Source organism: Leishmania infantum, chromosome 18 (genome assembly GCF_000002875.2).
Source record: "Leishmania infantum JPCM5 genome chromosome 18".
NCBI classification, from domain to species: Eukaryota; Euglenozoa; class Kinetoplastea; order Trypanosomatida; family Trypanosomatidae; genus Leishmania; species Leishmania infantum.
Window position 1 is genome coordinate 320,837 of NC_009402.2, and position 20,979 is coordinate 341,815.

The 20,979-nt window shown below is 62.4% G+C and overlaps 6 protein-coding genes across 6 annotated transcripts; all 6 read left to right on the top strand.

The window, feature by feature from the left end:
* Positions 1–401: 401 nt before the first annotated feature.
* LINJ_18_0780 (putative DNA-directed RNA polymerases II) lies at positions 402–1,121 on the top strand (the record flags this gene model as incomplete). Its single annotated transcript, XM_001464856.1, has 1 exon — positions 402–1,121. One exon carries the CDS (start codon positions 402–404, stop codon positions 1,119–1,121), a length of 720 nt encoding a protein of 239 aa, XP_001464893.1.
* A 658-nt stretch (positions 1,122–1,779) lies between these two features.
* On the top strand, positions 1,780–2,808 carry LINJ_18_0790 (putative DNA-directed RNA polymerase II; the record flags this gene model as incomplete). The annotated part of the gene is made up of 1 exon (XM_001464857.1): positions 1,780–2,808. One exon carries the CDS (start codon positions 1,780–1,782, stop codon positions 2,806–2,808), a length of 1,029 nt encoding a protein of 342 aa, XP_001464894.1.
* Positions 2,809–3,620: 812 nt separating this feature from the next.
* On the top strand, positions 3,621–4,541 carry LINJ_18_0800 (conserved hypothetical protein; the record flags this gene model as incomplete). The annotated part of the gene is made up of 1 exon (XM_001464858.1): positions 3,621–4,541. The coding sequence occupies one exon, from the start codon at positions 3,621–3,623 to the stop codon at positions 4,539–4,541; it is 921 nt and encodes a 306-aa protein (XP_001464895.1).
* A 1,496-nt stretch (positions 4,542–6,037) lies between these two features.
* On the top strand, positions 6,038–7,270 carry LINJ_18_0810 (putative ethanolamine phosphotransferase; the record flags this gene model as incomplete). Its single annotated transcript, XM_001464859.1, has 1 exon — positions 6,038–7,270. The coding sequence occupies one exon, from the start codon at positions 6,038–6,040 to the stop codon at positions 7,268–7,270; it is 1,233 nt and encodes a 410-aa protein (XP_001464896.1).
* A 1,313-nt stretch (positions 7,271–8,583) lies between these two features.
* On the top strand, positions 8,584–16,569 carry LINJ_18_0820 (conserved hypothetical protein; the record flags this gene model as incomplete). The annotated part of the gene is made up of 1 exon (XM_001464860.1): positions 8,584–16,569. One exon carries the CDS (start codon positions 8,584–8,586, stop codon positions 16,567–16,569), a length of 7,986 nt encoding a protein of 2,661 aa, XP_001464897.1.
* Positions 16,570–17,137: 568 nt separating this feature from the next.
* On the top strand, positions 17,138–19,966 carry LINJ_18_0830 (periodic tryptophan protein 2-like protein; the record flags this gene model as incomplete). The annotated part of the gene is made up of 1 exon (XM_001464861.2): positions 17,138–19,966. The coding sequence occupies one exon, from the start codon at positions 17,138–17,140 to the stop codon at positions 19,964–19,966; it is 2,829 nt and encodes a 942-aa protein (XP_001464898.2).
* Positions 19,967–20,979: the final 1,013 nt, after the last annotated feature.

The following is a 20,979-nucleotide window of genomic DNA, read 5'->3' on the forward strand; positions in this document are numbered from 1 at the left end:
CACACCATAAACGCATGTGGGCAAACGCTGAGAACCGCGAGCGCAGTACACGGACGCACGCGCTCATTCCTTCGGCATCAGACACAGGAGCGACTGCAATTCCTCCCGTGCCCTGCGGCGGAGTTTTGAAGAAGCTGTCCGTTGGCCTCTGCTGCCTCCACTCAGTTCTCAGCGACCACGCTTCGGAGTCGCCTTCGCCTCCCCCACCCCCCCCACCACACCTCATCGAAACAAGAATACATATATATATATCATAGGCAAGCCGCGGCTGTGTGTGCGAGCGACGAAGGCGGATCTTGACTTTCCGGGTAAGCGCCTCCCTAATACTCGGCAGTAGCGAGTTTCTTACCCCTTTCTCTCTTTTGTTTCCTTCCTCTCAGCACGAGTCGCTCCCACTCACCATGCCAGCCATCGGACAAGAGAAGCTGGAGTTCCACAAGTGCTTCCGCATTCTGCAGACGTCAGCGGAGATGATGTCGGATCGGAAGTACAAGGTGGCACAGCATGTGGTTCCTAGCTCCCTCGGCGAGTTCATTGAGCGTTACGTCGAGGAGGTGGAGGTGACGGAGGACGGCGGCGCGGCGGTCGGCGGTGGCCCTAACGATGCCCCGCCCCGTCGCAAGCAGGTGATTCGGCGGGACAAGATGACCCTGGCATGTGAGCGTGAGGTGGGCGAGGGCAACACGCTCAAGGCGGTCGTATACTTCTGCCCACCAAACCACCTCTCGTCGGAGGTGGTAAAGAAGATCGCTGAGGATGCGCTTAATGAAGGCTATCAGCGGGTCGTGTTCGTCACACCATCGAAGCCGAACCCGATCGTGCGCAAAACGATGGACACGTACAACCGTAGTGAGCAGGACCTGCGCTTCGAGCTGTTCGAGGAGGATGAGCTCTCTGTGAACATCACCCATCACGAGCTAGTGCCGAAGCACTCGCCGCTGTCGGAAGAGGAGCTCACAGACGTGCTGCAAGCTCATGCACTGGAGCTGAATCAGCTTCCTCGCATCCTGTCCACCGACCCTGTAGCTCGCTACTACGGACTGAAGCGTGGCCAGGTAGTCCGCATTGAGCGTAAGAGCATGTCAGCGGGCCTCTACGTGACCTACCGGCAAGTCGTGTGAAGTTCGCGCATGCGCTACTCGGCACTCGTAGCACGCACGCATGGACGTCTGTCTGTCTGTGTCTGCGTGTGTCTCTCTCGACTTGCGTGGCTGATGTGCGGCATCGCCCGCCTTGTGTTTGGGGTGGTTTGTGTCTTCACGCGCGCGTTGCTCGCTGTGTGAGGTGTGGCGTTAATAGGCCCTCCCTCTGTCTACTCGCTCCGTAACAAGCGTACATTTTGTGCCGATGTGCATCTACGGTAATCGCGGGGCTTCGTGTGCGCCCTGCAGGTGCTGTACGTTGATGCATATGCTGCTATCGTGCGGTTCCGGCGAAGAACTGCCGCGCCAGCGTCGAGCAAGACAGAAAACCAACTCGCCAAGCACGCACACGAAAGCCCAGTGGCGGGTCGCGTCCGATGTGGTTCGAGTCTGCCGGCAGTAGCGGGCCTCCACCAGCACCAACACCGCCGCCTCACCCACTGTCTCTGCTTGCAAACTCGACGGGCACCTGTCGTTCTGCCTCTCTACGCTCTCTCCATATTTCTATCGCCCCTCGAGGCATACACACACGCGCATACACGCTTGTGCACTGGCGCGACGCAACGATCGATAATCGAGGCACAAGAGAGGCTGGCATAGCTCTACCTTGAGTTGCACCTCCCTCCCTCCTTCTGTCATGTCGTCCATTGAAGAGCTCAAGGTGGTGCGGTTGTTTCGCGCACTCAACACGATCATCCAACTCTGCCACGACCGCGGCTACGTCATTCGACACCCGTCGGCGATCGCCGAGGCGGTGCAGAACCCCGAGCTCTACGACGACGAAGAGGGGCTCGACCATGACTGGTTCTTGCGGCACTTCGTCATCTCGCCGGGCCGCGCGGCGCGCAGCACACGCGCGAAGCAAAGCGGCGATGGCGGCAGCAGAAGCGGCCCCGGGCGTGCAGCGAAGAACGAGGAAGATGGCGGCGGCGCCGACAAGCCGGGCGAGTATGATGTGGCAGTGGACGAAGATGAGGTGCTTCGTCGTGCAGCCAACGGAGAGTGGGTGTGCATGCGCAACGCCATGCGGCTGACGTGCTCCGTGGACCCACGCCGCGCAACACTGGCGTCGAGCGTCGTCACGGGGACACCAACGAACAAGGCGCCCTCTTCTGCGCCTGCCGTGAAGGCGGAGCCGAAGGATGACGGCGGCGGCGTGCCCTACGCTGTGGCAGCGGCTGCGGTGGACGCGAAGTCGAAGGAGAAGGCGGCCAAGAACGCCCTCATGGTCTTCTTCTCGGGTTCACCGAAGCTGAGCATAAAGGAGGTGCATTCGTTCCGCGAAAAGGCGCTCAAGAAGATGGCGTCATCGATGATCATCGTGACGAACAAGATCGACCCCGGTGTGCGCATGGATGTGCAGGAGCTCAGTGGTCGAATGGATGAGGCCACAGGAGCGGAGCTGCTCTCCATCCAAGTCTTCGAGGAGGAGGCGCTGGCATTCAACGTCGTGCGCCACGAAACGGTACCGCGCCACGTCGCCCTCACGCCCGCTGAGGCCGAGGCGTTCCTGGCGGAGCGGAAGCTAAACGTTGCCCAGCTACCCCGCATGCAAGAGAGTGACCCTCTGGTCCAGTACCTTGGCCTGCAGCGCGGCAGCATCGTCCACATCACACGCGAAGGCAAGCAGAGCGGCCCGTACAGCATGTACCGGCACGTGATTTGAGGCCGCGTGTCTGCCAACGCACATGTGCGTGACTTGTCCTCTCTCTTTCGTCGTGTCTATGCGTCTCACCGCATCTTAATCTTGTTTCTTCACCACCGGTTAATCAGTGAAGGCACCCGTCAAGTGCCTTGCGTATGCGTTTCTGGTCCTAAGCTGCCTCACCCCACGCGCATGCATGGATGTGTGGTTACGCCCCATCGTCGGTGGCTTGCAAGCACGCTTGCCGACAAGGCTAACGCCTCCAAGTGCGGGAATGCACACGCCGCATGTCTATGTGTGCACTGGAGAAATAGGAAGGAGAGCCGCGTAGCAATACCACGATGGGTGCGATGGTCCCAGCTATTTGCGCTCACCGACGCAGTTTATGCAACTGGGCGGTGTGGCGCGGGGACGGCAGAGGGATGATGTGGCACAATAGCCAAAAGAACAGTGGCCACGGTGCGTGCACGCCAGTTGGCACACGCGCGCTGCCCCCCTCTCCCACTCTGCAATCTCCGCGTAGGCCACCAGTGACCCCACCCACCCACCCCCTCTCGCCGTTTTTTCTACCTCTACCGCCCTCGCCATCTTAATCTCTCCGTCTCTCTCTCCTCTGTCGCTTCACCCTCGCCCTTCCTTTCGGGCCGCGCATTGGAGGGGATGGGATTTTACGTGCGTGTGTGGGTGTGTGCGGCGCCTCAGTCGGTACGCACGACTCTTTTCGAACACGCGCACCGTCACGTATTCGCAATCCGCGTCGCTCGCGCCATCAGAAGCGCCTGTTTATTCTTGTCTAACTCTCCCCGCGCACCAGGCCTTCATTTCAGTGCGTCATGCTTCTCCGTAGTGCGACTCGCTGTGCGCGTGTGTACGGTGGTGGGGTCACCACTGCCTTCGTCCCAGGCAGCAGCAGCTCCTCGAGCGCCTCTGTCGGCGCCGACCACCTCTGTGGGCGATCCATCGGTGTCAAGGCGCTTCTCGGTCGCAAGGCACGCCAAGGGAGTCTCTTTGCGGTCGCCAATGACGTCACTGTGAGCGAGAAGCGTGTTCGGCAGCAACTGAACGCTCTGCTGGCCGACGAGCGCGACCCGCTGGCTGAGGCTCGTCGCCAAAGCAGCGCCGCAGGGGGCGCCGCGCCGTCGGCTCGTCCGTTTCCGCAACGACCACTGGTGAACCTGCCAGGAGTCGAGCGTGTCCGCGACCTTCCTGCGGACCCGATCACGCGCCTCTTCTTCCAGCACCAAGGAGACCACGCGCTGTACTACGGCACCTACGATGAGCCCAGCCGCCTCGATGAGGACCGCGTGCAGCTGGAGAAACGCGAGCCTAAGGACTGGACCTTCAACGTGCTTACTCCCGTGTACGACTTCTGTCATCGTCTGCGCGAGGCGTCCGAGCAGCGGAAGCGTTTCGTGATTGTGCCCTCGACGATCGAGACACGCGGGTGTGCGAAGGTGCTGCTCGACCACGGCCTCGTCGCCGGCTTTCGCGACTTCCACAATGACCGTGCCTTCGCTGTCGAGCTGAAGTACTTTCAAAACGAGCCCACAATCAACGTCATTGAGCCGTGCAGCTACGATGGCAAGACAGAGTTCGAATGGTCGCCCAAGATGATGCGGCGCCTCATGAACACGCACGGCATCCACAACCGACTCATCATCTACATCTGCCGCACCGCAGACAACCGCATCATCGACCACATCCAAGCAGTGAAGGAGTGCATCGGCGGACGCGGTTTGATGATGGCGCACTAGGCGGACGCTCGTCGGGTTGATGTTTGTTTGTGTATGCGCGTGGGTGGGGCGACGAGCAGGTCAACGGAGAAAGTCTTCCCTGCCTGCCAAAAGTGTCCGTGGCATCTCTGTGGAGAGAGGGGCCCTCGCCATCGTCAGCCATTCCGCCCACAATGGCTGCGGAGGGGCTCATCCAAGGCTCGCTCGCAGGCTCGCATGCCTTGTGGTTGCTGTTGTTGTCGTTTCGTTGCCCACCTTGTATGTCTGTGTGCGTGTGTCTGGCCGTAACTTAACGTAGAAGCGCATATAAGCTCACTTGTGCATACGAATGGTGGGATGCATGCCGGCATCACTCGCCCACTCTCCATCGATCCCATCCCTGCCCTGCCCTACCCCGCCTCCCCCACCTTGTGCGTCTTGGAGCAGCTGGTAAGCGGGTGCGCCCCCTGGTGCCCTGCCGATCTCTGCGTAGGGCAGCGCTTCTGTCTGCCGTGGTGATCGGCAAGTCAGAGTATGAGGCGAAGAGAGCGCGTGCGAGACGCAGTGGTGGTGGCGGCGCCGAGGGAATGAGGCGTGGTACAGCGGGAGGGGCAAGCGTTATCATGCGCGGCACTCCTCCCTGGCACGCGCCGCTCATCTCTTTTGGTCAGCTCCTGCAATCATGATCATTGTCACCAAAACACACCGACACACACACACACATACACACACACACACCTCGGCACCCTCTCTCCCCTCACATATGCAATTATACATGCATACCCATATGCAAACACCCTATGCGTCTCCGTCTCGCGCTCCGATCACGGTCCGTTGCGAGAGGGAGCAAGAAGAGAGGGGCGAACGACATTCTGCACCTGTGCAGTCCCTCGCCGCTTTCCCTGCCTCTGCCGGGCACGCACACGCACGTGCCCATCAGCATCGAGGTGAGTTGGTTACGGTACTGTGTCCGCTGCTGGTGACGGTGGTTTCCACGACGAGGGCGGCAACAGACAAGTGCTTTCGAGCCAACGCAAGCCCACACACGCGCATATGTATATAGAGAGAAATAGATATACATCCACACAAGCTCCTACACGCACACCACCGCTCCACCCGCGCCTTCCTTCTTAACTCTCCCTTCCTGTACCCCTCCCCCATCTATCTCTCCATCTCTCTGCCTGCACACAGCGTCACTTCCTTGTGCGACCTCGCCCTTTCGTTTGCGCATATTGATTTCCTTATTCCTTTACCTCCCCAATTCTCAGCTTGTTCGACCGCCCCTCCCTCTCGTCGTCGTCTTCATCTCTGTGAACCCACCAACTTGAGTGCGTGTGTGCGTGTGTGGTTGCCGCTAACGTCTTAATACATCCTTACCTGTGTTTCCTCTCCCCCTCCCCTCTCCCTTCCTTCCTTTTCTAAACGTCTTTCTTTGTGGTTCTGCGCACGCGTGCAAGTACGGACACCGAAGTCATTGGGATCATCACGCACAAGAAGAGAGCGTGTGTGTTTTGTGTGTGTGTGTGTGTGAGGGAGCCATGCAGAGCTGGATCTCCCCCGCGGCGCCGCCCGGGACGCCCAGCCTTTCAGCCGAACCCAGCATCATGGCCGAGTACGTCTTCTTTCCCTTTTACGACTACGTCGTGCAGTTCTACCCACAGTCGTGGGTGCCTAACAAGGTCACCTTGGTTGGTATCTTCTCCACCATCTCCGCGTCCGTTCTGCTTCTCAGCTCCATGCCGGCGGGGTTGCAGTTCCAGCCCGGCAGGATGCAGCTGCTGCCCGCCTCCCTCGTCGAGGACGTGGCGATGCTGCGAATGCCACCGCTGTCGCTGACAGAGATGACGCCGATCCTGCCGTTCATATCGCCTACCCTCATGCTCATCCTGTGCGGGTCGCTAAACCTACTCTACTGCGTTGCCGACAACACGGACGGCCGCCTCGCTCGTCGCGACAAGAAGACCAGCGTCATTGGCGAGTATCTTGATCACGGGCTCGACTGTGTTACGTCACTCCTGTCGACGTGCTGCGTCTTCGCGCTGCTCGGGTCACTCTGCAACATGGTCACCTCTGTTTGCCTCATCGCCTTCGTCACGGTGCTCTCCCACACGCTGCACTTCGAGAAGAACATTTTTATATGGGGCAACCGAATCGCCACCGTCGATGAGGCGATGATCCTCTTCGGTGTGTGCATGTGGTTGCCGCTCATATGCCCAGCGGTGAGCACCGCCACGGTGCCCGGGTGGATCCTCGAGAACGTATTTGGTCCGGACAGCAGTTGGACCGCCTATCTGCGCCGGCTGCGCATGATCGAGCTCCTCTACGTCTTCTGCAGCGTGGCGCAGACGCATACGATCTTCAGCATGGTGAGGCAATGCTGGAGCATGCTGTGCCGCATCCACGTCATCTTCAGCGTGTTGAACAGTGCTCTGCTTGTGCTGCTGATGGGGGTGCACAGCGAGCGCATTGCCGCCGCCGCGCCCGTCACGTCGGTGCCTGGGTACACACTGGGGCCCTTCACGTACCCTGCTCTGTGGATCATTACAATCGCCTGTACCTCGAGCACAATCATCCACATCCCCATCGTGGCACGCTGCGCTCGCCTGCCTACCACGGACCCGCTGCCTCTGGCGGGTGTGATGTTGGTGTGGTTCGCCTTTGTTTCCTGTCCAGTTGCTGGTGCCGTTCTCGCTGTGGTCCTCCACGTTGTGCAGCTGTTGCTGAACGTGGATTTCATCCAGCGGCACGCGCGTGGAAAAGGTGCGGAGTAAGCACGTCAAGGCACGTTTTGGTTTGGTTTCCTCGTTAGAGGCACCCTAGGATACCAAATGCGGATGCCAACGGCAGCGGCACTGTCCGCCCCCAGCAGGGCCGCGTCGCGGATCACTCGCAGTATTGTATAGATGCGGTTCAAGTCTTTCGGCGTTGGTGGCGGTGGTGATTCCGGCACGCGGGCGTCTGTCTGTCTGTCTGATCCTCCCCCCTCCTTCGCACACACGCACACGCTTGGCAAGCAGGGGGCATTTCAGGTGGCGCGGAGGGGAGGGATATCATCGCCCGTACGCACGTGTACAGGTGCGCTTTTTGTCGGTTTTTGTGTATGGGGCGTGTTCTTGCCCTCACCCCACCCCCAAAGTGGCACGGCGGGCGGGGAAGGGAAGGAGCTCGGTGTGTCGAATGCTGAGCATAGGTGAGGGTGCGAGTTGGCCTGCAATGATGCTTTCCTCGCCCACTCCCCTCTCCCTCCCTTTCGCCATCTCCCTCACATGTTTTGGGTGTTTCAAGGTGCAGAAAGACGCAGCAGATAGGGCAAGGTGTCGAGGCAAGCTTTCTCTGTGTGTGCGTGTGTCCCCCATCTCGCGACAGAAGCTGTGTAGTGAGGTGAGCAGAGGTGTGATGATGTGCCCTCACATGGACGTATGTAGTCTCGCGGCTGTGCGACGCGTGATCACCAGACCCCCTCTGGGCACTCTTGCCACGCTCGGTAAAGCTGAAGGACAGGTAAGCACACGCAAGGAATACAAAAAGGAACACAGTGCCGCACACTCTTCCCCGAGCACCTCTCCCCTGACCGTGCACGCAGTGGCACCTCAGCATATCATTCACGGACTCACTCATGTGCCAGCACACAGGCAAGCAACTTCGTCTCTCCTCCCTTCCCCCTTCCTCTCACCTCCCACGCACGCCCATGCCTGCGCGCATGTGAACGAGCTGCATCGGGTCAGTGTTTTGGGCTCCTTATCCATCTCAACGATTCTTGAAAGTAGAAGCGCAAAACGGTCGAGCTGCACAACTCACTCGCCATATCGTTCTCGCTGTCTTCACTTCGGGAGAAAGGAGACGTGTGTGTGCGTGTGCCTGTGGACGACCACCTTCATCGCTGCCGCCATCCGCCGCTATCGTGGTGGCGCACACACACTGCGTGCCCCTGTGCCTCTACGTGCCTTCGTTTCTCCACTTCTCACCCACCCACACTCCCACACGCACGCACACACCGCGGGTCGGTTCCGTCGGCCGTGCGCCAGTGAACGCGCGAAGAGGTGTACAAGCCCTTTGTACACTGGGTGCCTTGCTTGTCGCTGTGATGGAGCTCGCGCAGGTCGTACACGCGCTACAGCGGGCCGCCACGGTGCCGCTGGCGGTGGACGTGCTGCTCCAGTACAACAACCCTCTCTCTGAAAAGGAGGCGACGCAGTTGCGCAAGTTCCGGCACCTGCAACGCGAGCAGCTCGAGGGAGGCCTAAAGGTCGAGGAGCCGTCCGAAGAGATCGTGGAACTGTCACACCGCCCTGGCAAGGGCCTCCACCCGCTGCAGGTTGTGCAGTGTGTACTAAGCGCGGCGCGGCTTCCGTGCGTACGGCCGGATCAGCAACGCCGGCTTCGCAAGGAGGTGCTGCCGCGGGTCTCTGAGACGACCCCGCTTTCGTTTGTGGAGTGGTGTACCGCCGTTCAGGTAGCGCTCCACACATGCCTCCAGTGCTTCGACAACTCGCCCGCAGCGCTGCTGTGCGTCGAGGAGGTGCTGCGGCTGGCGGCCCCTGTGCTACTGCACGCACCCTCGCCCCCGCCGCTCTTCGCCGACACCGTGCAGCGCGCCTCGTGGCGCAAGCGCAGCGCAGCGCAGCAGCAGCCGCGCAAGGACACAACTGTGCCGCGGCTGAAGCAGTTCACGGACGACGAGGGGCTGCAGCTCTTCCTGAGGGCGCTTGCAGCTCTCGTGCAGCGCCGCGCCGCCCTCCACGCGCGAAAGAAAAAGCACACGCTGAAGCAGCACCCCACCACCGATGAGGCCTTCTTCACCTACGCCCCCATTCGCCATCTGCGGCAGCTCATGCAGAAGAACGCGAGTCACAACATGGACGCGGTGTGCAAAGCCGTCAAGTCCCTGGCGCCGGCAGAGACGATCGCCCTCACGCCCGTCTTCCAGGGTGGGGCAATGCAGCTCTCGCTCACCAAGGATCAGCTCAGCTCCGCGGTCAAGGCGCAGCCCTTCGTCGCATATCACGTCCTCGGTGCGCAGCGTCCTGTGGCAGGCACGCTGAAGCTAGAAAACATCGATGTGACATTGCAGTTCGTGATGTACACGATGGGTCTGGCGAACACCCCACGCGACGCCTTCTTGGGCTACGTTGCTGTGCTCGCCTCTGCGCCAACAGCAGACCTCGCCGCCTACATGAAGGCGAAGGGCAAGGACACCCTCGCCCAGTGGATCACCCCCTTCATTGTGAACGCCGACACACTGCTCCCCGATGTCGAGCGCGTCAGCCCCGTCTACGCGCGGCTGATGCAGCAGCTCTGCGCCGCCGCACCGGAGATGCTGACGGTGCTGCAGCATACGATCGTGTACGCCGTCGGCACTCGCTGCCGCACCCCACGTGAGAAAGAGGTGGCGATGCGGCTGCTGTGTGACATGCTGGAGGCGCTGCCTAGCGAGGTGCGCGCGCAGCTGGAGCCGACGGCTGACGTCGTGTCCACGCTGAGCAGGGAGGTGGCCATGCCGGCGGTGGAGTCGGCCGCGCAGGCCTTCCGACTCACCTCGGCGCTGCGGCTGGAGGCGGCAATGGAGGACGGGCTGATGGGTGCGCTGAAGAACAGCCGCAAGGAGGCGGCGATCCGCCGCGCCATGCTCGTCCACCTCGACGTGCATCGTACGCCGGCCGCCGTGGTGGATGGCCTGCTCACGGATCTGATGAAGGACTGCGAGGAGGTGGTGGTGGTGCGTCCTGACGCGTACCTCGCCCTCCCCTTCGCCCTGGCGCGTGGCGACGTGGCCACGATTGCGAAGGTGCACCCGCTGCTCAGCACCGCGGAGGTGCTGCGCCAGCTGGACGGAAACGTATACGAGCAGACCCGCGCCGCGCAGGTGGCGATGGAGCTGGCGAACAGCGGCTACGGTGTCTCGCTAATACAGCTGCTGACGAGCTGCCGCGGGCTGGTGCGCCGCCCGCTGCTGGAGTATGTCAAGTCCGTCGCCTCCGATGCGTCGCGTGCGACGTCTCTGTGGAGCTGCCTGACGCAGCACGTCTTTGGGCTCGAGTCGGCGGGCTCGCCTCCCATGATTGTCGGCGAGACGGCGGCGCCGGCGCTCGTCGCGGTCGGCACAGCGCTGCTGCAGCACACCTCGAGCCTCTCCCTGTCCTCGACTTTCAGCGAGCTTCTGCTGTGTGCAGGTCACGATAACGTGCAGGGCGCCGACCCGTACTTCTACAAGGCTTCCAGTTGCCTGTCGCGCCGGTACCACAGCGCCAGCCGCGCCGTGCTCGAGCGCCCGTTGCGTCAGACGCTCGCCTGCGGTGAGGGTCTGGAGCGCATGCTCTCCCAGCAGGCAAAGGCCATTGTGCGGCATCTCGTCGAGGCAATGGGCAAGGGCGTGGAGCACCAGTCTATCGCCGCATGCCGTGCGCTGGTTTTGCTGCTCACGCAGACGAGTGCCGCGGCCTCGCGTGACGTCTTCGGCGCCATCGCAGAGGCGGTTCAGGCGTCGAAGGAGTGGTTCATGGCGCTGTCCGCCGAGGATGCGGCGATCGCCGCCGAGGACATCGAGTTCATGGACGCGTACGAGAATGTCACGCTGCGCGAGCAGCAGCTGTTGAAGGTCTACCCGGACCGCCCGCCCAAGGGGATGTCCGAGGACGACTTCATCGACATGAAGAAGAAGGACGCAGCAGCGCTGGCGAAGGGGCGAGAGGCGCTGCGCGCCGCCGTGGAGAAGCGCAGCTGCGTCATCATGCCAGCCGTTCACCAGCACAAGTCCGTCTACCTCGCTCTTCGCTTGCTCGGCACGCACGGTCACTTCGACTTGGAGGCGCTGCCTATCCTGTACGAGCCGCTCCAGGCAACAGTGACAGATCTGCATGTGCAAGGCAAGGCAACGCACGTGCTGGCGGTGCTGGCGACGGACGCGCTGACAGGCTTGCTGGCCCACACACCGTTCAGGTACATGGCCGAGAACATGGTGCGTACGGTCGCACGCCTCACACCGCTGAAGACGCTTGCGGCAGAAGATGTCAGCCAGGTGTCGGCGATGGCGCATGCGCTGCGCCAGTCCCTCACTCAGATGCTGCCGGCGCCGCTGTTCGTCGTTCTGATGGCCTTCGCGCGCATCGCGTTTAAGGCTGGCAGCGGCGCCAACGCCGTCTCGACGACGATCCCGGTTGCCACGCAGCACCAGGTGCTCGGGATGCTCATGCAGAACCTCGGGCAGGTGAACCTGCCTGACCCAACAGCGGCGATGGAGTTGCTTACGAGCATCCTGCAGAGCTTCCCGTCACTGTACAAGAGTGTGCAGCAGGGCTTCTACACGCTCATGTCGATGGTGCCTGGCGAGCGGCTGGCGGCAGTGGAGGCGGGGCTGTTCAACACAGTCGACTCCGTGCGCGACGTGACGGCGGCGGCCTTCAACCGCTTTACCCACTTCGACACGTGCCGCCGTGCGCTCGTGCTGGCCGCCACCCTCGCAGACGACCCGGCGTCGAACGTATCAAAGCACGTGCGGAGGATCATGGAAGATGCGGTGGCGAAGTGCAACTTCGTGCTGCAGCCCTCCGACTGGGACGACCTTGTGTACTTCCTGCGCACCTACGGCGGCCGCAGCGAGGCGAGCGCGCTTCGTGTGACGGAGACGATGCACCAGCTCTTCGCGCGTCGCCCGACGACCGACGAAGGGACGCAGCTTAAGTGGGTGGAGGATCTGAAGGCCCTTGGCGGGGCCCCGTCCGTGGTTTCGCTGGAGGGTTTGTCCTCTACCTACCTGGGTCGCGTGCCTGCCGTGGTGATGGACTATCTCTGCCAGCTGCTCGAGAGCCCGCAGACGGGCGAGGCGCTGTTACGGCAGACCCTCAAGGCCGGCCGCACCGTGCTCGTGGTGGCTGACCTGGCGCTGCTAAAGAGCATCTCGCCGCAGCTGCAGACACGTCTGGCGAAGCCGCCAAAGGATGTGACGCAGGGGCACAAGGAGCAGTATCTGGCCACCGCCACAGTGTGGCTCTCCGTCATGAGCTGCCGCCTGCAGGAGACGGCGCTGCTAGAAACCATCATTGACCAGCAGAGCCGCACCCTCAACAACTCGCAATCCGCCATGGTGCATCGCTGCGTCTGTGAGTCGATGGCAGAAATCAGCCGCAACACGCATATTCGCGGCTCGCCGAAGCTCGACGAATTTGTGGAGAAGTGCCTCAAGCAGGCGATTCATTCCGGCTCCTACATCAAGAAGAAGGCGCACGCGTGGGGCCTCGTCGGCGTCATCAAGGGCTTGGGCCTGACCGCGCTGCGCCGCTACAACGTCATGGGCATTCTGCGCAAGTCAGCCCAGGAGAAGCATGTGGAACGGTCGGGCGTGATGGTGCTGTTGGAGGTGCTGTGCAGCGAGATGTCCCCCCTCTTCGAGCCGTACGCGCTGTCGATGGCGACGGAACTGCTGGAAGCTGTCGCGGACGCCGACCCGAACATCTCCGAGTGCGCCGATGACGCCGCCAAAGAGTTGATGGCGAAGCTGTCCGGCGTGGGTCTCCGCCAGCTGATCCCGCGGCTGGTGGAGGGGCTCGCCTCGGACTCCGCGAAGAAACGCGTGCCGCCGCTGAACTTCATCGGCTATGTCGCGTTCTGCTCCCCTAAGCAGCTCGCTGCTGCGCTGCCGGAGATCATGAAGCACATTCGCTGCTGTCTGTTCGACGTGAATAACGCCGTCTCCGTGGCGGCCTCGAACGCGCTGCGCCGCGTCGCCGGTGTCGTCTCGAACCCCGAGATACAGGAGCACGTGGAGCTCATTCTGAACGCGATGCGGTCGCCCAGCACGGAGACGGAGTCGGCGCTTGACGCGCTGCTCTACACGCGCTTTGTGAATATGGTCGACCCCGCCTCGCTGGCCCTCATCATTCCGGTGCTCTCGCGCGGTCTCGGTGTGCAGGTGGCGCGCACGCGGCCCAAGGCGGCGCAGATTGTGGCGGCAATGGTCAGCCTCGTGAGCGACCCGCGCGCGCTGCTGCCCTACACAGAGGAGCTGGTGCGGCTGCTGGAGGAGGCCTCGCAGGACCCGTCGACGGAGGCGCGCACGACGGCGGCCAAGGCGATTGCCGCGCTCGCCTCCGCCATCGGCGGCAACCTCATTGACGAGATCTGCCAGTGGGCCTTCAGCGTACTGCAGCGCGTTCAGTCTGGCACGATTGAGAAGGCCGGCGCGGCGCAGGTGTTCGTCGAGGTGGTGAACGCGTGTGGGGCGGAGCTGCTGAAGCTGTACTTCCCGAATATCCAGACCGGCATGACGGACGAGCGGCCACCAGTACAGGAGGGCTTCCTCTACATTATGGTGTACGCCCCGTCCACGCTTCAGACGGAGACCTTCCAGGACTTCTTGCCTATTTCTCTGCCGTGGGTGCTCGAGGGCCTCTCGCACTTTTCCGATCGCGTGCGCGACGTGGCGCTGGCGGCGGGCGACAGCGTCGTCTCCCTCTATGGCACGCGCAACTTGGAGCTCGTTCTGGGCCCGCTGCTAGACGGTGTAACCAGCGAGGTGACGACGCTGCGGCAGAGCTCGCTGCAGCTCTCCGCGAAGCTCATGCTTCACCTTGTGGCGCACATTAAAAAGAAGATGCGCATTCAGGTGGCCATGGCCGACGCGGACGCGGAAACGCGCGCCGAGCTGGCAAGCGCGATGGACGCGACAACGGTAGGCAACGAGGGCGACGTCGCAGCGGCGATCGGCGAAGGCGGCGAGGACGGTGCCATCCTCACGATGGAGGCGGCGCGCGACGTGGAGAAGCGAGGTGTGTCGATCCTGGGCTCCCTCGAGGAGATGCTCGGCACGGACAACCTCGTACGCATGCTCTCGGCTATCTTCTGCGGCCGCCACGAGCACAGCGCGAACGTGCGTACCGACGCGAACATGGCGTGGCAGGCGTGCGTGGCGAGCATACGTGCGGCAGTTAACAAGATCTTCGACGGCCTGGCGCTGCTGCTCGTGCGCTTCGCATCTTCTGAGAACCCGGACTGCGTGGAAGTGGCGGAGAAGACGATCGAGTTCACGATCCGCATGAACGAGACGATTGAGCGCTTCGTGGACGCGTTCTGCAGCATGTACAAGTCGGACAACCGCCGTGTGAAGCTTGGCTCACTCGTGTGCCTCGGCACCGTCGTCCAGTTTGCGGACCCGCGGCGGCTGGTCAGCATGGGTGGCCATATCGTGGGGTGCGTGCTGCCGGGGATGCAGGAGCGCGACGCTGTGCAGGAGGCGGCCCGAGAGGTGTTTGCGCGCGTGTCGAAGCTGCTCGGCCCGCGCCTCATCGAGAGCGCCGTGGAGGCGCAGCTCACGACGAGCGTGCGTGGCGTGGTTGAGGTGGTGAAGGTAAAGCCGGCGGTGGCTCTGGCGCTGGTCTTCAAGCACCTGAGCTCCCTGGAGACGCACACGAACCAGAACGTCGAGCTGCTCGACGCGATCCTCGACGTCGAGGAAGCCCAAGAAGAGATGCGCCGTTACCACGACGACATGGTGCGCCTGCTGCTCCAATTCTGCGTGGAGGCGCTAGACGATGCGCAGGAGCTCATGAACAAGTACGTGATGCTCGCCCCACGTGAGTTCGAGATGATACCAGTCGAGGCTTTCACAAAGGCGATGAACGTCCCAGGGAGGCGCCATGGGGCGCTGATGGCGGCCACAGCGTACGGCCTTGGAACGGACCTCGACAACGTCGACGGTATCACCTCCGTTTTCCGTGCCCTCATCGATGCCCTTGGCGACGATACCGAGGCCACGCGCAGCTTCGCCGTCCGTGCGATACCGGAGCTGCTCAACGCTCTCGAGGAACGCGTTCTGGACACGCTCGAGGACGAGGAGCGTGAAGACATCATGACGAGCAAGCGCGCGGCAGGCCGCTACCTGCTGCAGTTTCTCAACCCGTTCCAGACCACGCTGGTGGCCACGGCGCGCGCGTTCATCAGTAGCAGCACCCCGGAGTTCACTGTGCTGGGCGAGGGCGAGCCGCGTCTCTTCGACGTGCTCATGACCTTCTACAACCGCGGCCTTGACTACGGCACTCCGCAGCAGAAGGTCGAGGCGGTGGAGTGCATCCAGGACCTCATGCGCTTCGCCCCACGCGCGATCAGCGCAGCAGCGGCCAACACGGTCGCCGGTCGCTGTTCCAAGGTGCTCTTCACGCGCAACGAGGGATCCGTTGTGCTTGCGCTGGTGCGTCTGTGCCTGCAGCTCATGAACTACCCCGCCAGCGGCAAGGAGAAAATGGTGGAGGGCACGATGGCGCTCGCCATGTTCAACGCCGCCCTGTGCGACTCGGGCGAGGCGCGTGTGCTGGCGCTGCACGTTGCGATTCAGTTGCTGACGCGCTCGGAGAAGTACGCCGACCTCATCCTCGGAACGGTCGTGACCAAGAAGATGGCTGTCGACTCGACGCTGCTGCGTACTGTAATGTGCCGCTTCATCAGCGTGGTGCTGCGCTACGCCAAGTTCACGAAGAAATTTCCGCACATTCCGAAACTGTTGGACTTGGTGCGTCCCATGTGGGAGGCGCCGGAGTCTCCTGGGCTGGCGGCGGCCGCCGGTGTGGCCGTGGGTGCGCTATGCATGTCCGAGAGCATTCCTGAGGACGTCGTCGGCGACATCAAGGAGCGTGCGCTGTCCTGCACGATGACGAAGGGGACGCAAGTGCTGGCTGGCTACGCCCTCGTCTACTCCCTCGTCAAGTGCGCGCCGCAGCGCACGGATCAGGCCTTCCTCTCCGCCTCTGCCGAGCACCTGCGTTCGGCAGCCAGCTTCGGCGCCGCTGACAAGCTCACGTCCTTGTGGATGCTGCGTGCGGCGGCTGCGGTGGCGAGCACCGGCTGCGTGCCGGCGGCCACCTTCAAGATCGAGGCCTTTGTGCCTGTGCTGCGCCGCGTGAACCAGGCAGATGAGCAGCTGATGAGTAGTGCACAGTACTTCCGCGAGTGCGTGACGGCTGCGTACCCGGCATCGGCAAGCGCGCTGGAGGGAATGCCGGGCGAGTACAGCACGCAGTGGAACTCGATCGGCGCCTTCGACGCCGATCTCGATGACGAGGTAGAGGCCGATGTGACGCTGTAGGACGCGTGCAATCGCCTGTCAGAGAGAGAGAGAGAGAGCGGCGGCGGCGGCTGTTGTTAAAAGGGTGCATAATGGTGTGCCGCCACTATAGTTGACGTGTTGCGCTTAAGGCGAAGGGGGCGCACACGGGGCACACCCAAGCACGCGCGTGACCGTATCTGCGTGTGCATAAGCTAAAGACGCCTTGCAAGGAAACGAAATTGCGTTTGGCATGAGAAACAAAGAGGGCGCGTGCCACACCGCCGACCCATGCGTCAGACCGTGTGTGTGTGTGTGTGTGTGTGTGTGTGTGTGTGTGTGTGTGTGTGTGTGTAGCGCCCTTCAGCTGCTCATCAGGCACAGGCACAGGCATACCCACAGGCGTGCATGCTGATTGGGCATCAGCGACGCACACAGCCCGATGGAATTCCCAACCCACTGCCACAAGCGCTTCCACGGCTTCTCCGTCCACCTCCTTTCGTCTCTCGCGCTTCGACCCTCGCGCAGGTACTTCCTGCGCGTGCGCCACGCACACACAGAGAGAGCGCTCACACTTCCTTGTCACGACAGCACCAGAAGCACACGCGTCATGCAGACCGTCTTTCAACTCGCTGCCGTGCATGGCATGCTATACACGGGCGGCAACGTTGTCTTTTCGCCCGACGGCACGCAGCTCTACTCCCCCGTGCACAACTACCTGTCGTCGATCCAGCTCCAGCAGGCAGGCCACCTCTCGCTCATGTGTAGCAACAGCTCCATCAGCTGCTTCGACCTCTCCCCCGATGGCGACCTTGCTTTTGTGGCCGGGCAGCGCGGTCTCGGCTTCTTCTACTCCATCTCCGCCCGCGTCGTCCTCGACACGCTCTCCTTCCCCCCGAACTGCGCCACCCCGTGCGTGCGATTCAGCCCGTGTGGCAAGTACGTCGCAGTGGCGTTGGAGTCCACGCTGCAGGTGTACACGGCGCCGGCCAAGCGTGTCGTGAGTTTCCACGGTTGTCACCGCATCGAGCAGCTTCACGCCGTCCTTGCACGGCCCATTACGAACCTCGACTGGACGGCAGATAGCGAGCACATCCTGGTGTGTGGCCAGGATGCACGAATGAAGATCGTGCCGCGGCAAGGCAAGCTGCAGCAGAAAGGTATGGCACTCCAGCAGAACTCGCTCGTCGGCCACCGCAGCGCCGTTCTTGGGGCCTGGTTCACGAACGAGGGCAGCAGCGAGGTGGTGAGTGTGGCGGCCGACAACGTGGTGGTGATGTGGCACCGCGCGGCCGTTACACGTAGGGAGATGCTGCAGGCGATCGCAACTGCCAAGCTGGAGGCCCGATTGGGCGAGCAGGAGGACAGCGACAACGCCGAGGGCGGTGGCGTCGAGGATGAGGACTCCCCGTCTCCGAAGAGCTTCCTCGAGCGCAAGCGGCTGGAGCAGCTGCGCCTCGACGGCGTGCGTGTTTCGGCCGCCGATGACACGTACCTGCCCCCGATTCTGCGCTATGCCTTCGAGATCAAGGACAAGTTCATGCTATCGCACAAGGGCAGCGTCAGCGTCACGGCGTTCCACAAGCCGCGTGGGCTTCTGGCGATCGGGTACAGTAGCGGCACCTTCGCCATTCACGCGTTGCCGGAGACGAAGGGCGGAGAGTTAGCCCTAGTACATCTCCTCTCGATATCTGCTCAGGCGTTGACGGCGGCGGCCTTCGCGCCACGTGGAGACTGGGTCGCATTCGGCAGTGCCCACCTCAAGCAGCTGCTCGTGTGGGACTGGAAAGCCGAGGCCTACGTGCTCAAGGAGCAGGCACACTACTACGACATCGCCTGCGCTGCCATCACGGCGGATAGCACCAATATCATCTCCGGCGGCGAGGAGGGCAAAGTGAAGGTGTGGAAGGTAGCATCCGGGCAGTGCTTCGCAACCTTCACCGAGCACACAGGGCCCATCAGCGGCATCAGCACGAGTGCGAGCACGAACGCCTTCTTCACCAGCAGCCTGGACGGCACGGCGCGCGGCTACGACCTCATGCGCTACCGCCAGTTTCGCGTCTTCAGCCCTCCAGAGCAGACGCAGCTTTCGTGCATCGCCGTCGACCCGTCCGGTGAAGTACTGGCCGTCGGCAGCAGCCAAGTCAACAAGATCTTTCTGTTCGCTGTGCAAACGGGGCGCATTATTGACGTCTTGCAAGGGCACGAGGCGCCCATCGCGTGCGTGGCGTTCCACCCGTCCGGCACGACCCTCACCTCCGGCAGCATGGACCACAACCTCATCTTTTGGGACCTCTTCAACCAGAACGACAGCGGCGAGCGGCTCAAGGGTGACGGCGAGGTGCTGGGCATCGGCACCGAGGTGCTGTGCGTCACGTACAGCAGCAGCGGGCGACGGCTCGCCGTGCTGACGGCGAAGCAGGAGATTTCCGTGTACGAGACGACCATCGCCAACGACCCGCAGCTGATCAAGACGTTTCTCACGACCTTTGACGCGGCTGGCGGCTGGCGCAAGGAGGTGGGGCCGAACAGTGCCAACTACAACACTCACTTCACACGCATCAGCTTCTCCCCTGAGGGCGAGAAGCTGATCGCGGGCGGCGACTCCAAGTGGCTGGTGCTCTACCACGCGACACAGGGCTACGTGCTCAAGAAGTGGCCCATCACGCACAACCTCGACGTGCAGGGTGCGGAGGAGCAGTATCAATGGCGCAACGCCAGCGAGGCAGGCTTTCTCGGAGACATCGACGTGGATGAGGACGACATGCACCTGTCGCGGCGCAAGCTGCTGGAGATGCCGGGTAGCCGCCACCGCCACTTCGCGACCGGCAAGCGCAAGACGGAGCTGACGGCGCGCGCGATGGACGTGGCGTTCGCGGCTACGGGCTCCGAGTTCATTGCCGCGACAACGGACGGCCTGCTGCTCTTCTCGACGCGTGTGGCGCGTCCGCGCTTTCAGCCGCTGCAGCTGAGCTTGCGCGTAACAACCGAAGAGGTGCGCCAGCAACTCTCGAACGGCCAGCCGGTGTTGGCGCTTATCGGCGCCTTGAACCTTGGAGATGCGACGCTTGGCGTGGAGTGCCTACGCCGGATGCCGCGCAACTCGATCCCGGTAGCTGTCGCGGCCGTCCCCTCGTCCCTCTTTCCACAGCTCATGCAGTGGGTGAGCGAGGAGGTGGAGCACTGCCGTGGTCTCGAGCATGCCCTGCTATGGGCGCAGTCCCTCCTGCTCCACTCCAACGAGGCGTTCGGCGGGATAGGGGCGCAGCAGACCGCGCGGGTGTTGCCAGCGCTCAAGACGCTTCAGCGCAGCCTCTTTCATCACCGCCTGCTTACGGAGCTCTCCCGCGAAAACTACTTCTCCGTCAAGTACCTCGCCGACGCGGCGCGCATGAACTCGTCCAAGCTGGAGCCGGTTGCAGAGGATGCAACGGAGTAGCGTGCCTGAGAGGCGAAGTACGCAGCTGCCCCGCACGACGCGGGAGAAAGAGAAGGGGAAAGGGGGCCGCAAGCCGTATGCGGAGGTCGATCCCTCCCACTCTCCGCGTGCGTGTGTCGCTGGGCGCGCACGCTGGACATAATACGCTAACAAGTAGTCGCATAATCTGTTGGAGCTCGTCCTTCACCAACCGCATCTCGTAACCAAGGAAAAAGCACATAAGGACATACAGGACAGACACGCAGGGCGCGCGAGGTCTTGTTGAAACCGCAGCCGACTCTGGCGTCGTCAGCGGTGTAAGTCGGACGGAAGGGGTGTGGTGATGGATGGGCGAGGGGCTTTCATTGAGAGGAAAATGGGTGCTTGGAGCGTGCCAAGCGGGAGGGTGCGCCAGGCGGTTGCTCGCGTAAGGCTCTTGTGGCGGGGGCGAAAGGATCATGCGAAGGCTGGCGAAGTGGGTGAGGCGCCTTTGTGCACGTGTGTACCTCTGCAACGCACACCGCGCAGCCAAGCACGCCTTCTCGTCACCGTGTTATGTGCTCCCCTCTCCGCCGCTCGTCATTGCCTCCATCACCCCTGCCTTACCTGCCCCCCCTTCCGCTGCCTCTCTCGCCCCCACCCACTCATCGGCTCACGTCCACCACGGCTAGTACGCATCGGCACTCCTCCACTTCACTAGGAGTGATGTGTGTGTGTGGCAAGGAAGGGGGGTGTCTGTGCCTGGGCCTGTGCAGCAGCAGCGTCTACTCCTCTCACGCCATCTCCTCATCCGTCTCTCTTTCTCTTCCCCATATTATTCTGCTCCCTTCACGATAGCTTAGCGGCGCGCTCGACACACGCAGTGGGGGGGGCCGCACACGAGCACGCAAACGGTGCGCAGCCTGCTTTCCTGTGTGTGTGTGTGTGTGTGTGTGCGTGTGTATTTATGGCATTCATAAGTGTGTGACGTACGTGAGCGGTAACGAATCGCTGGTCTACACCTCTTGCCCACCCAGCCGCCCCCTCCTCATCTC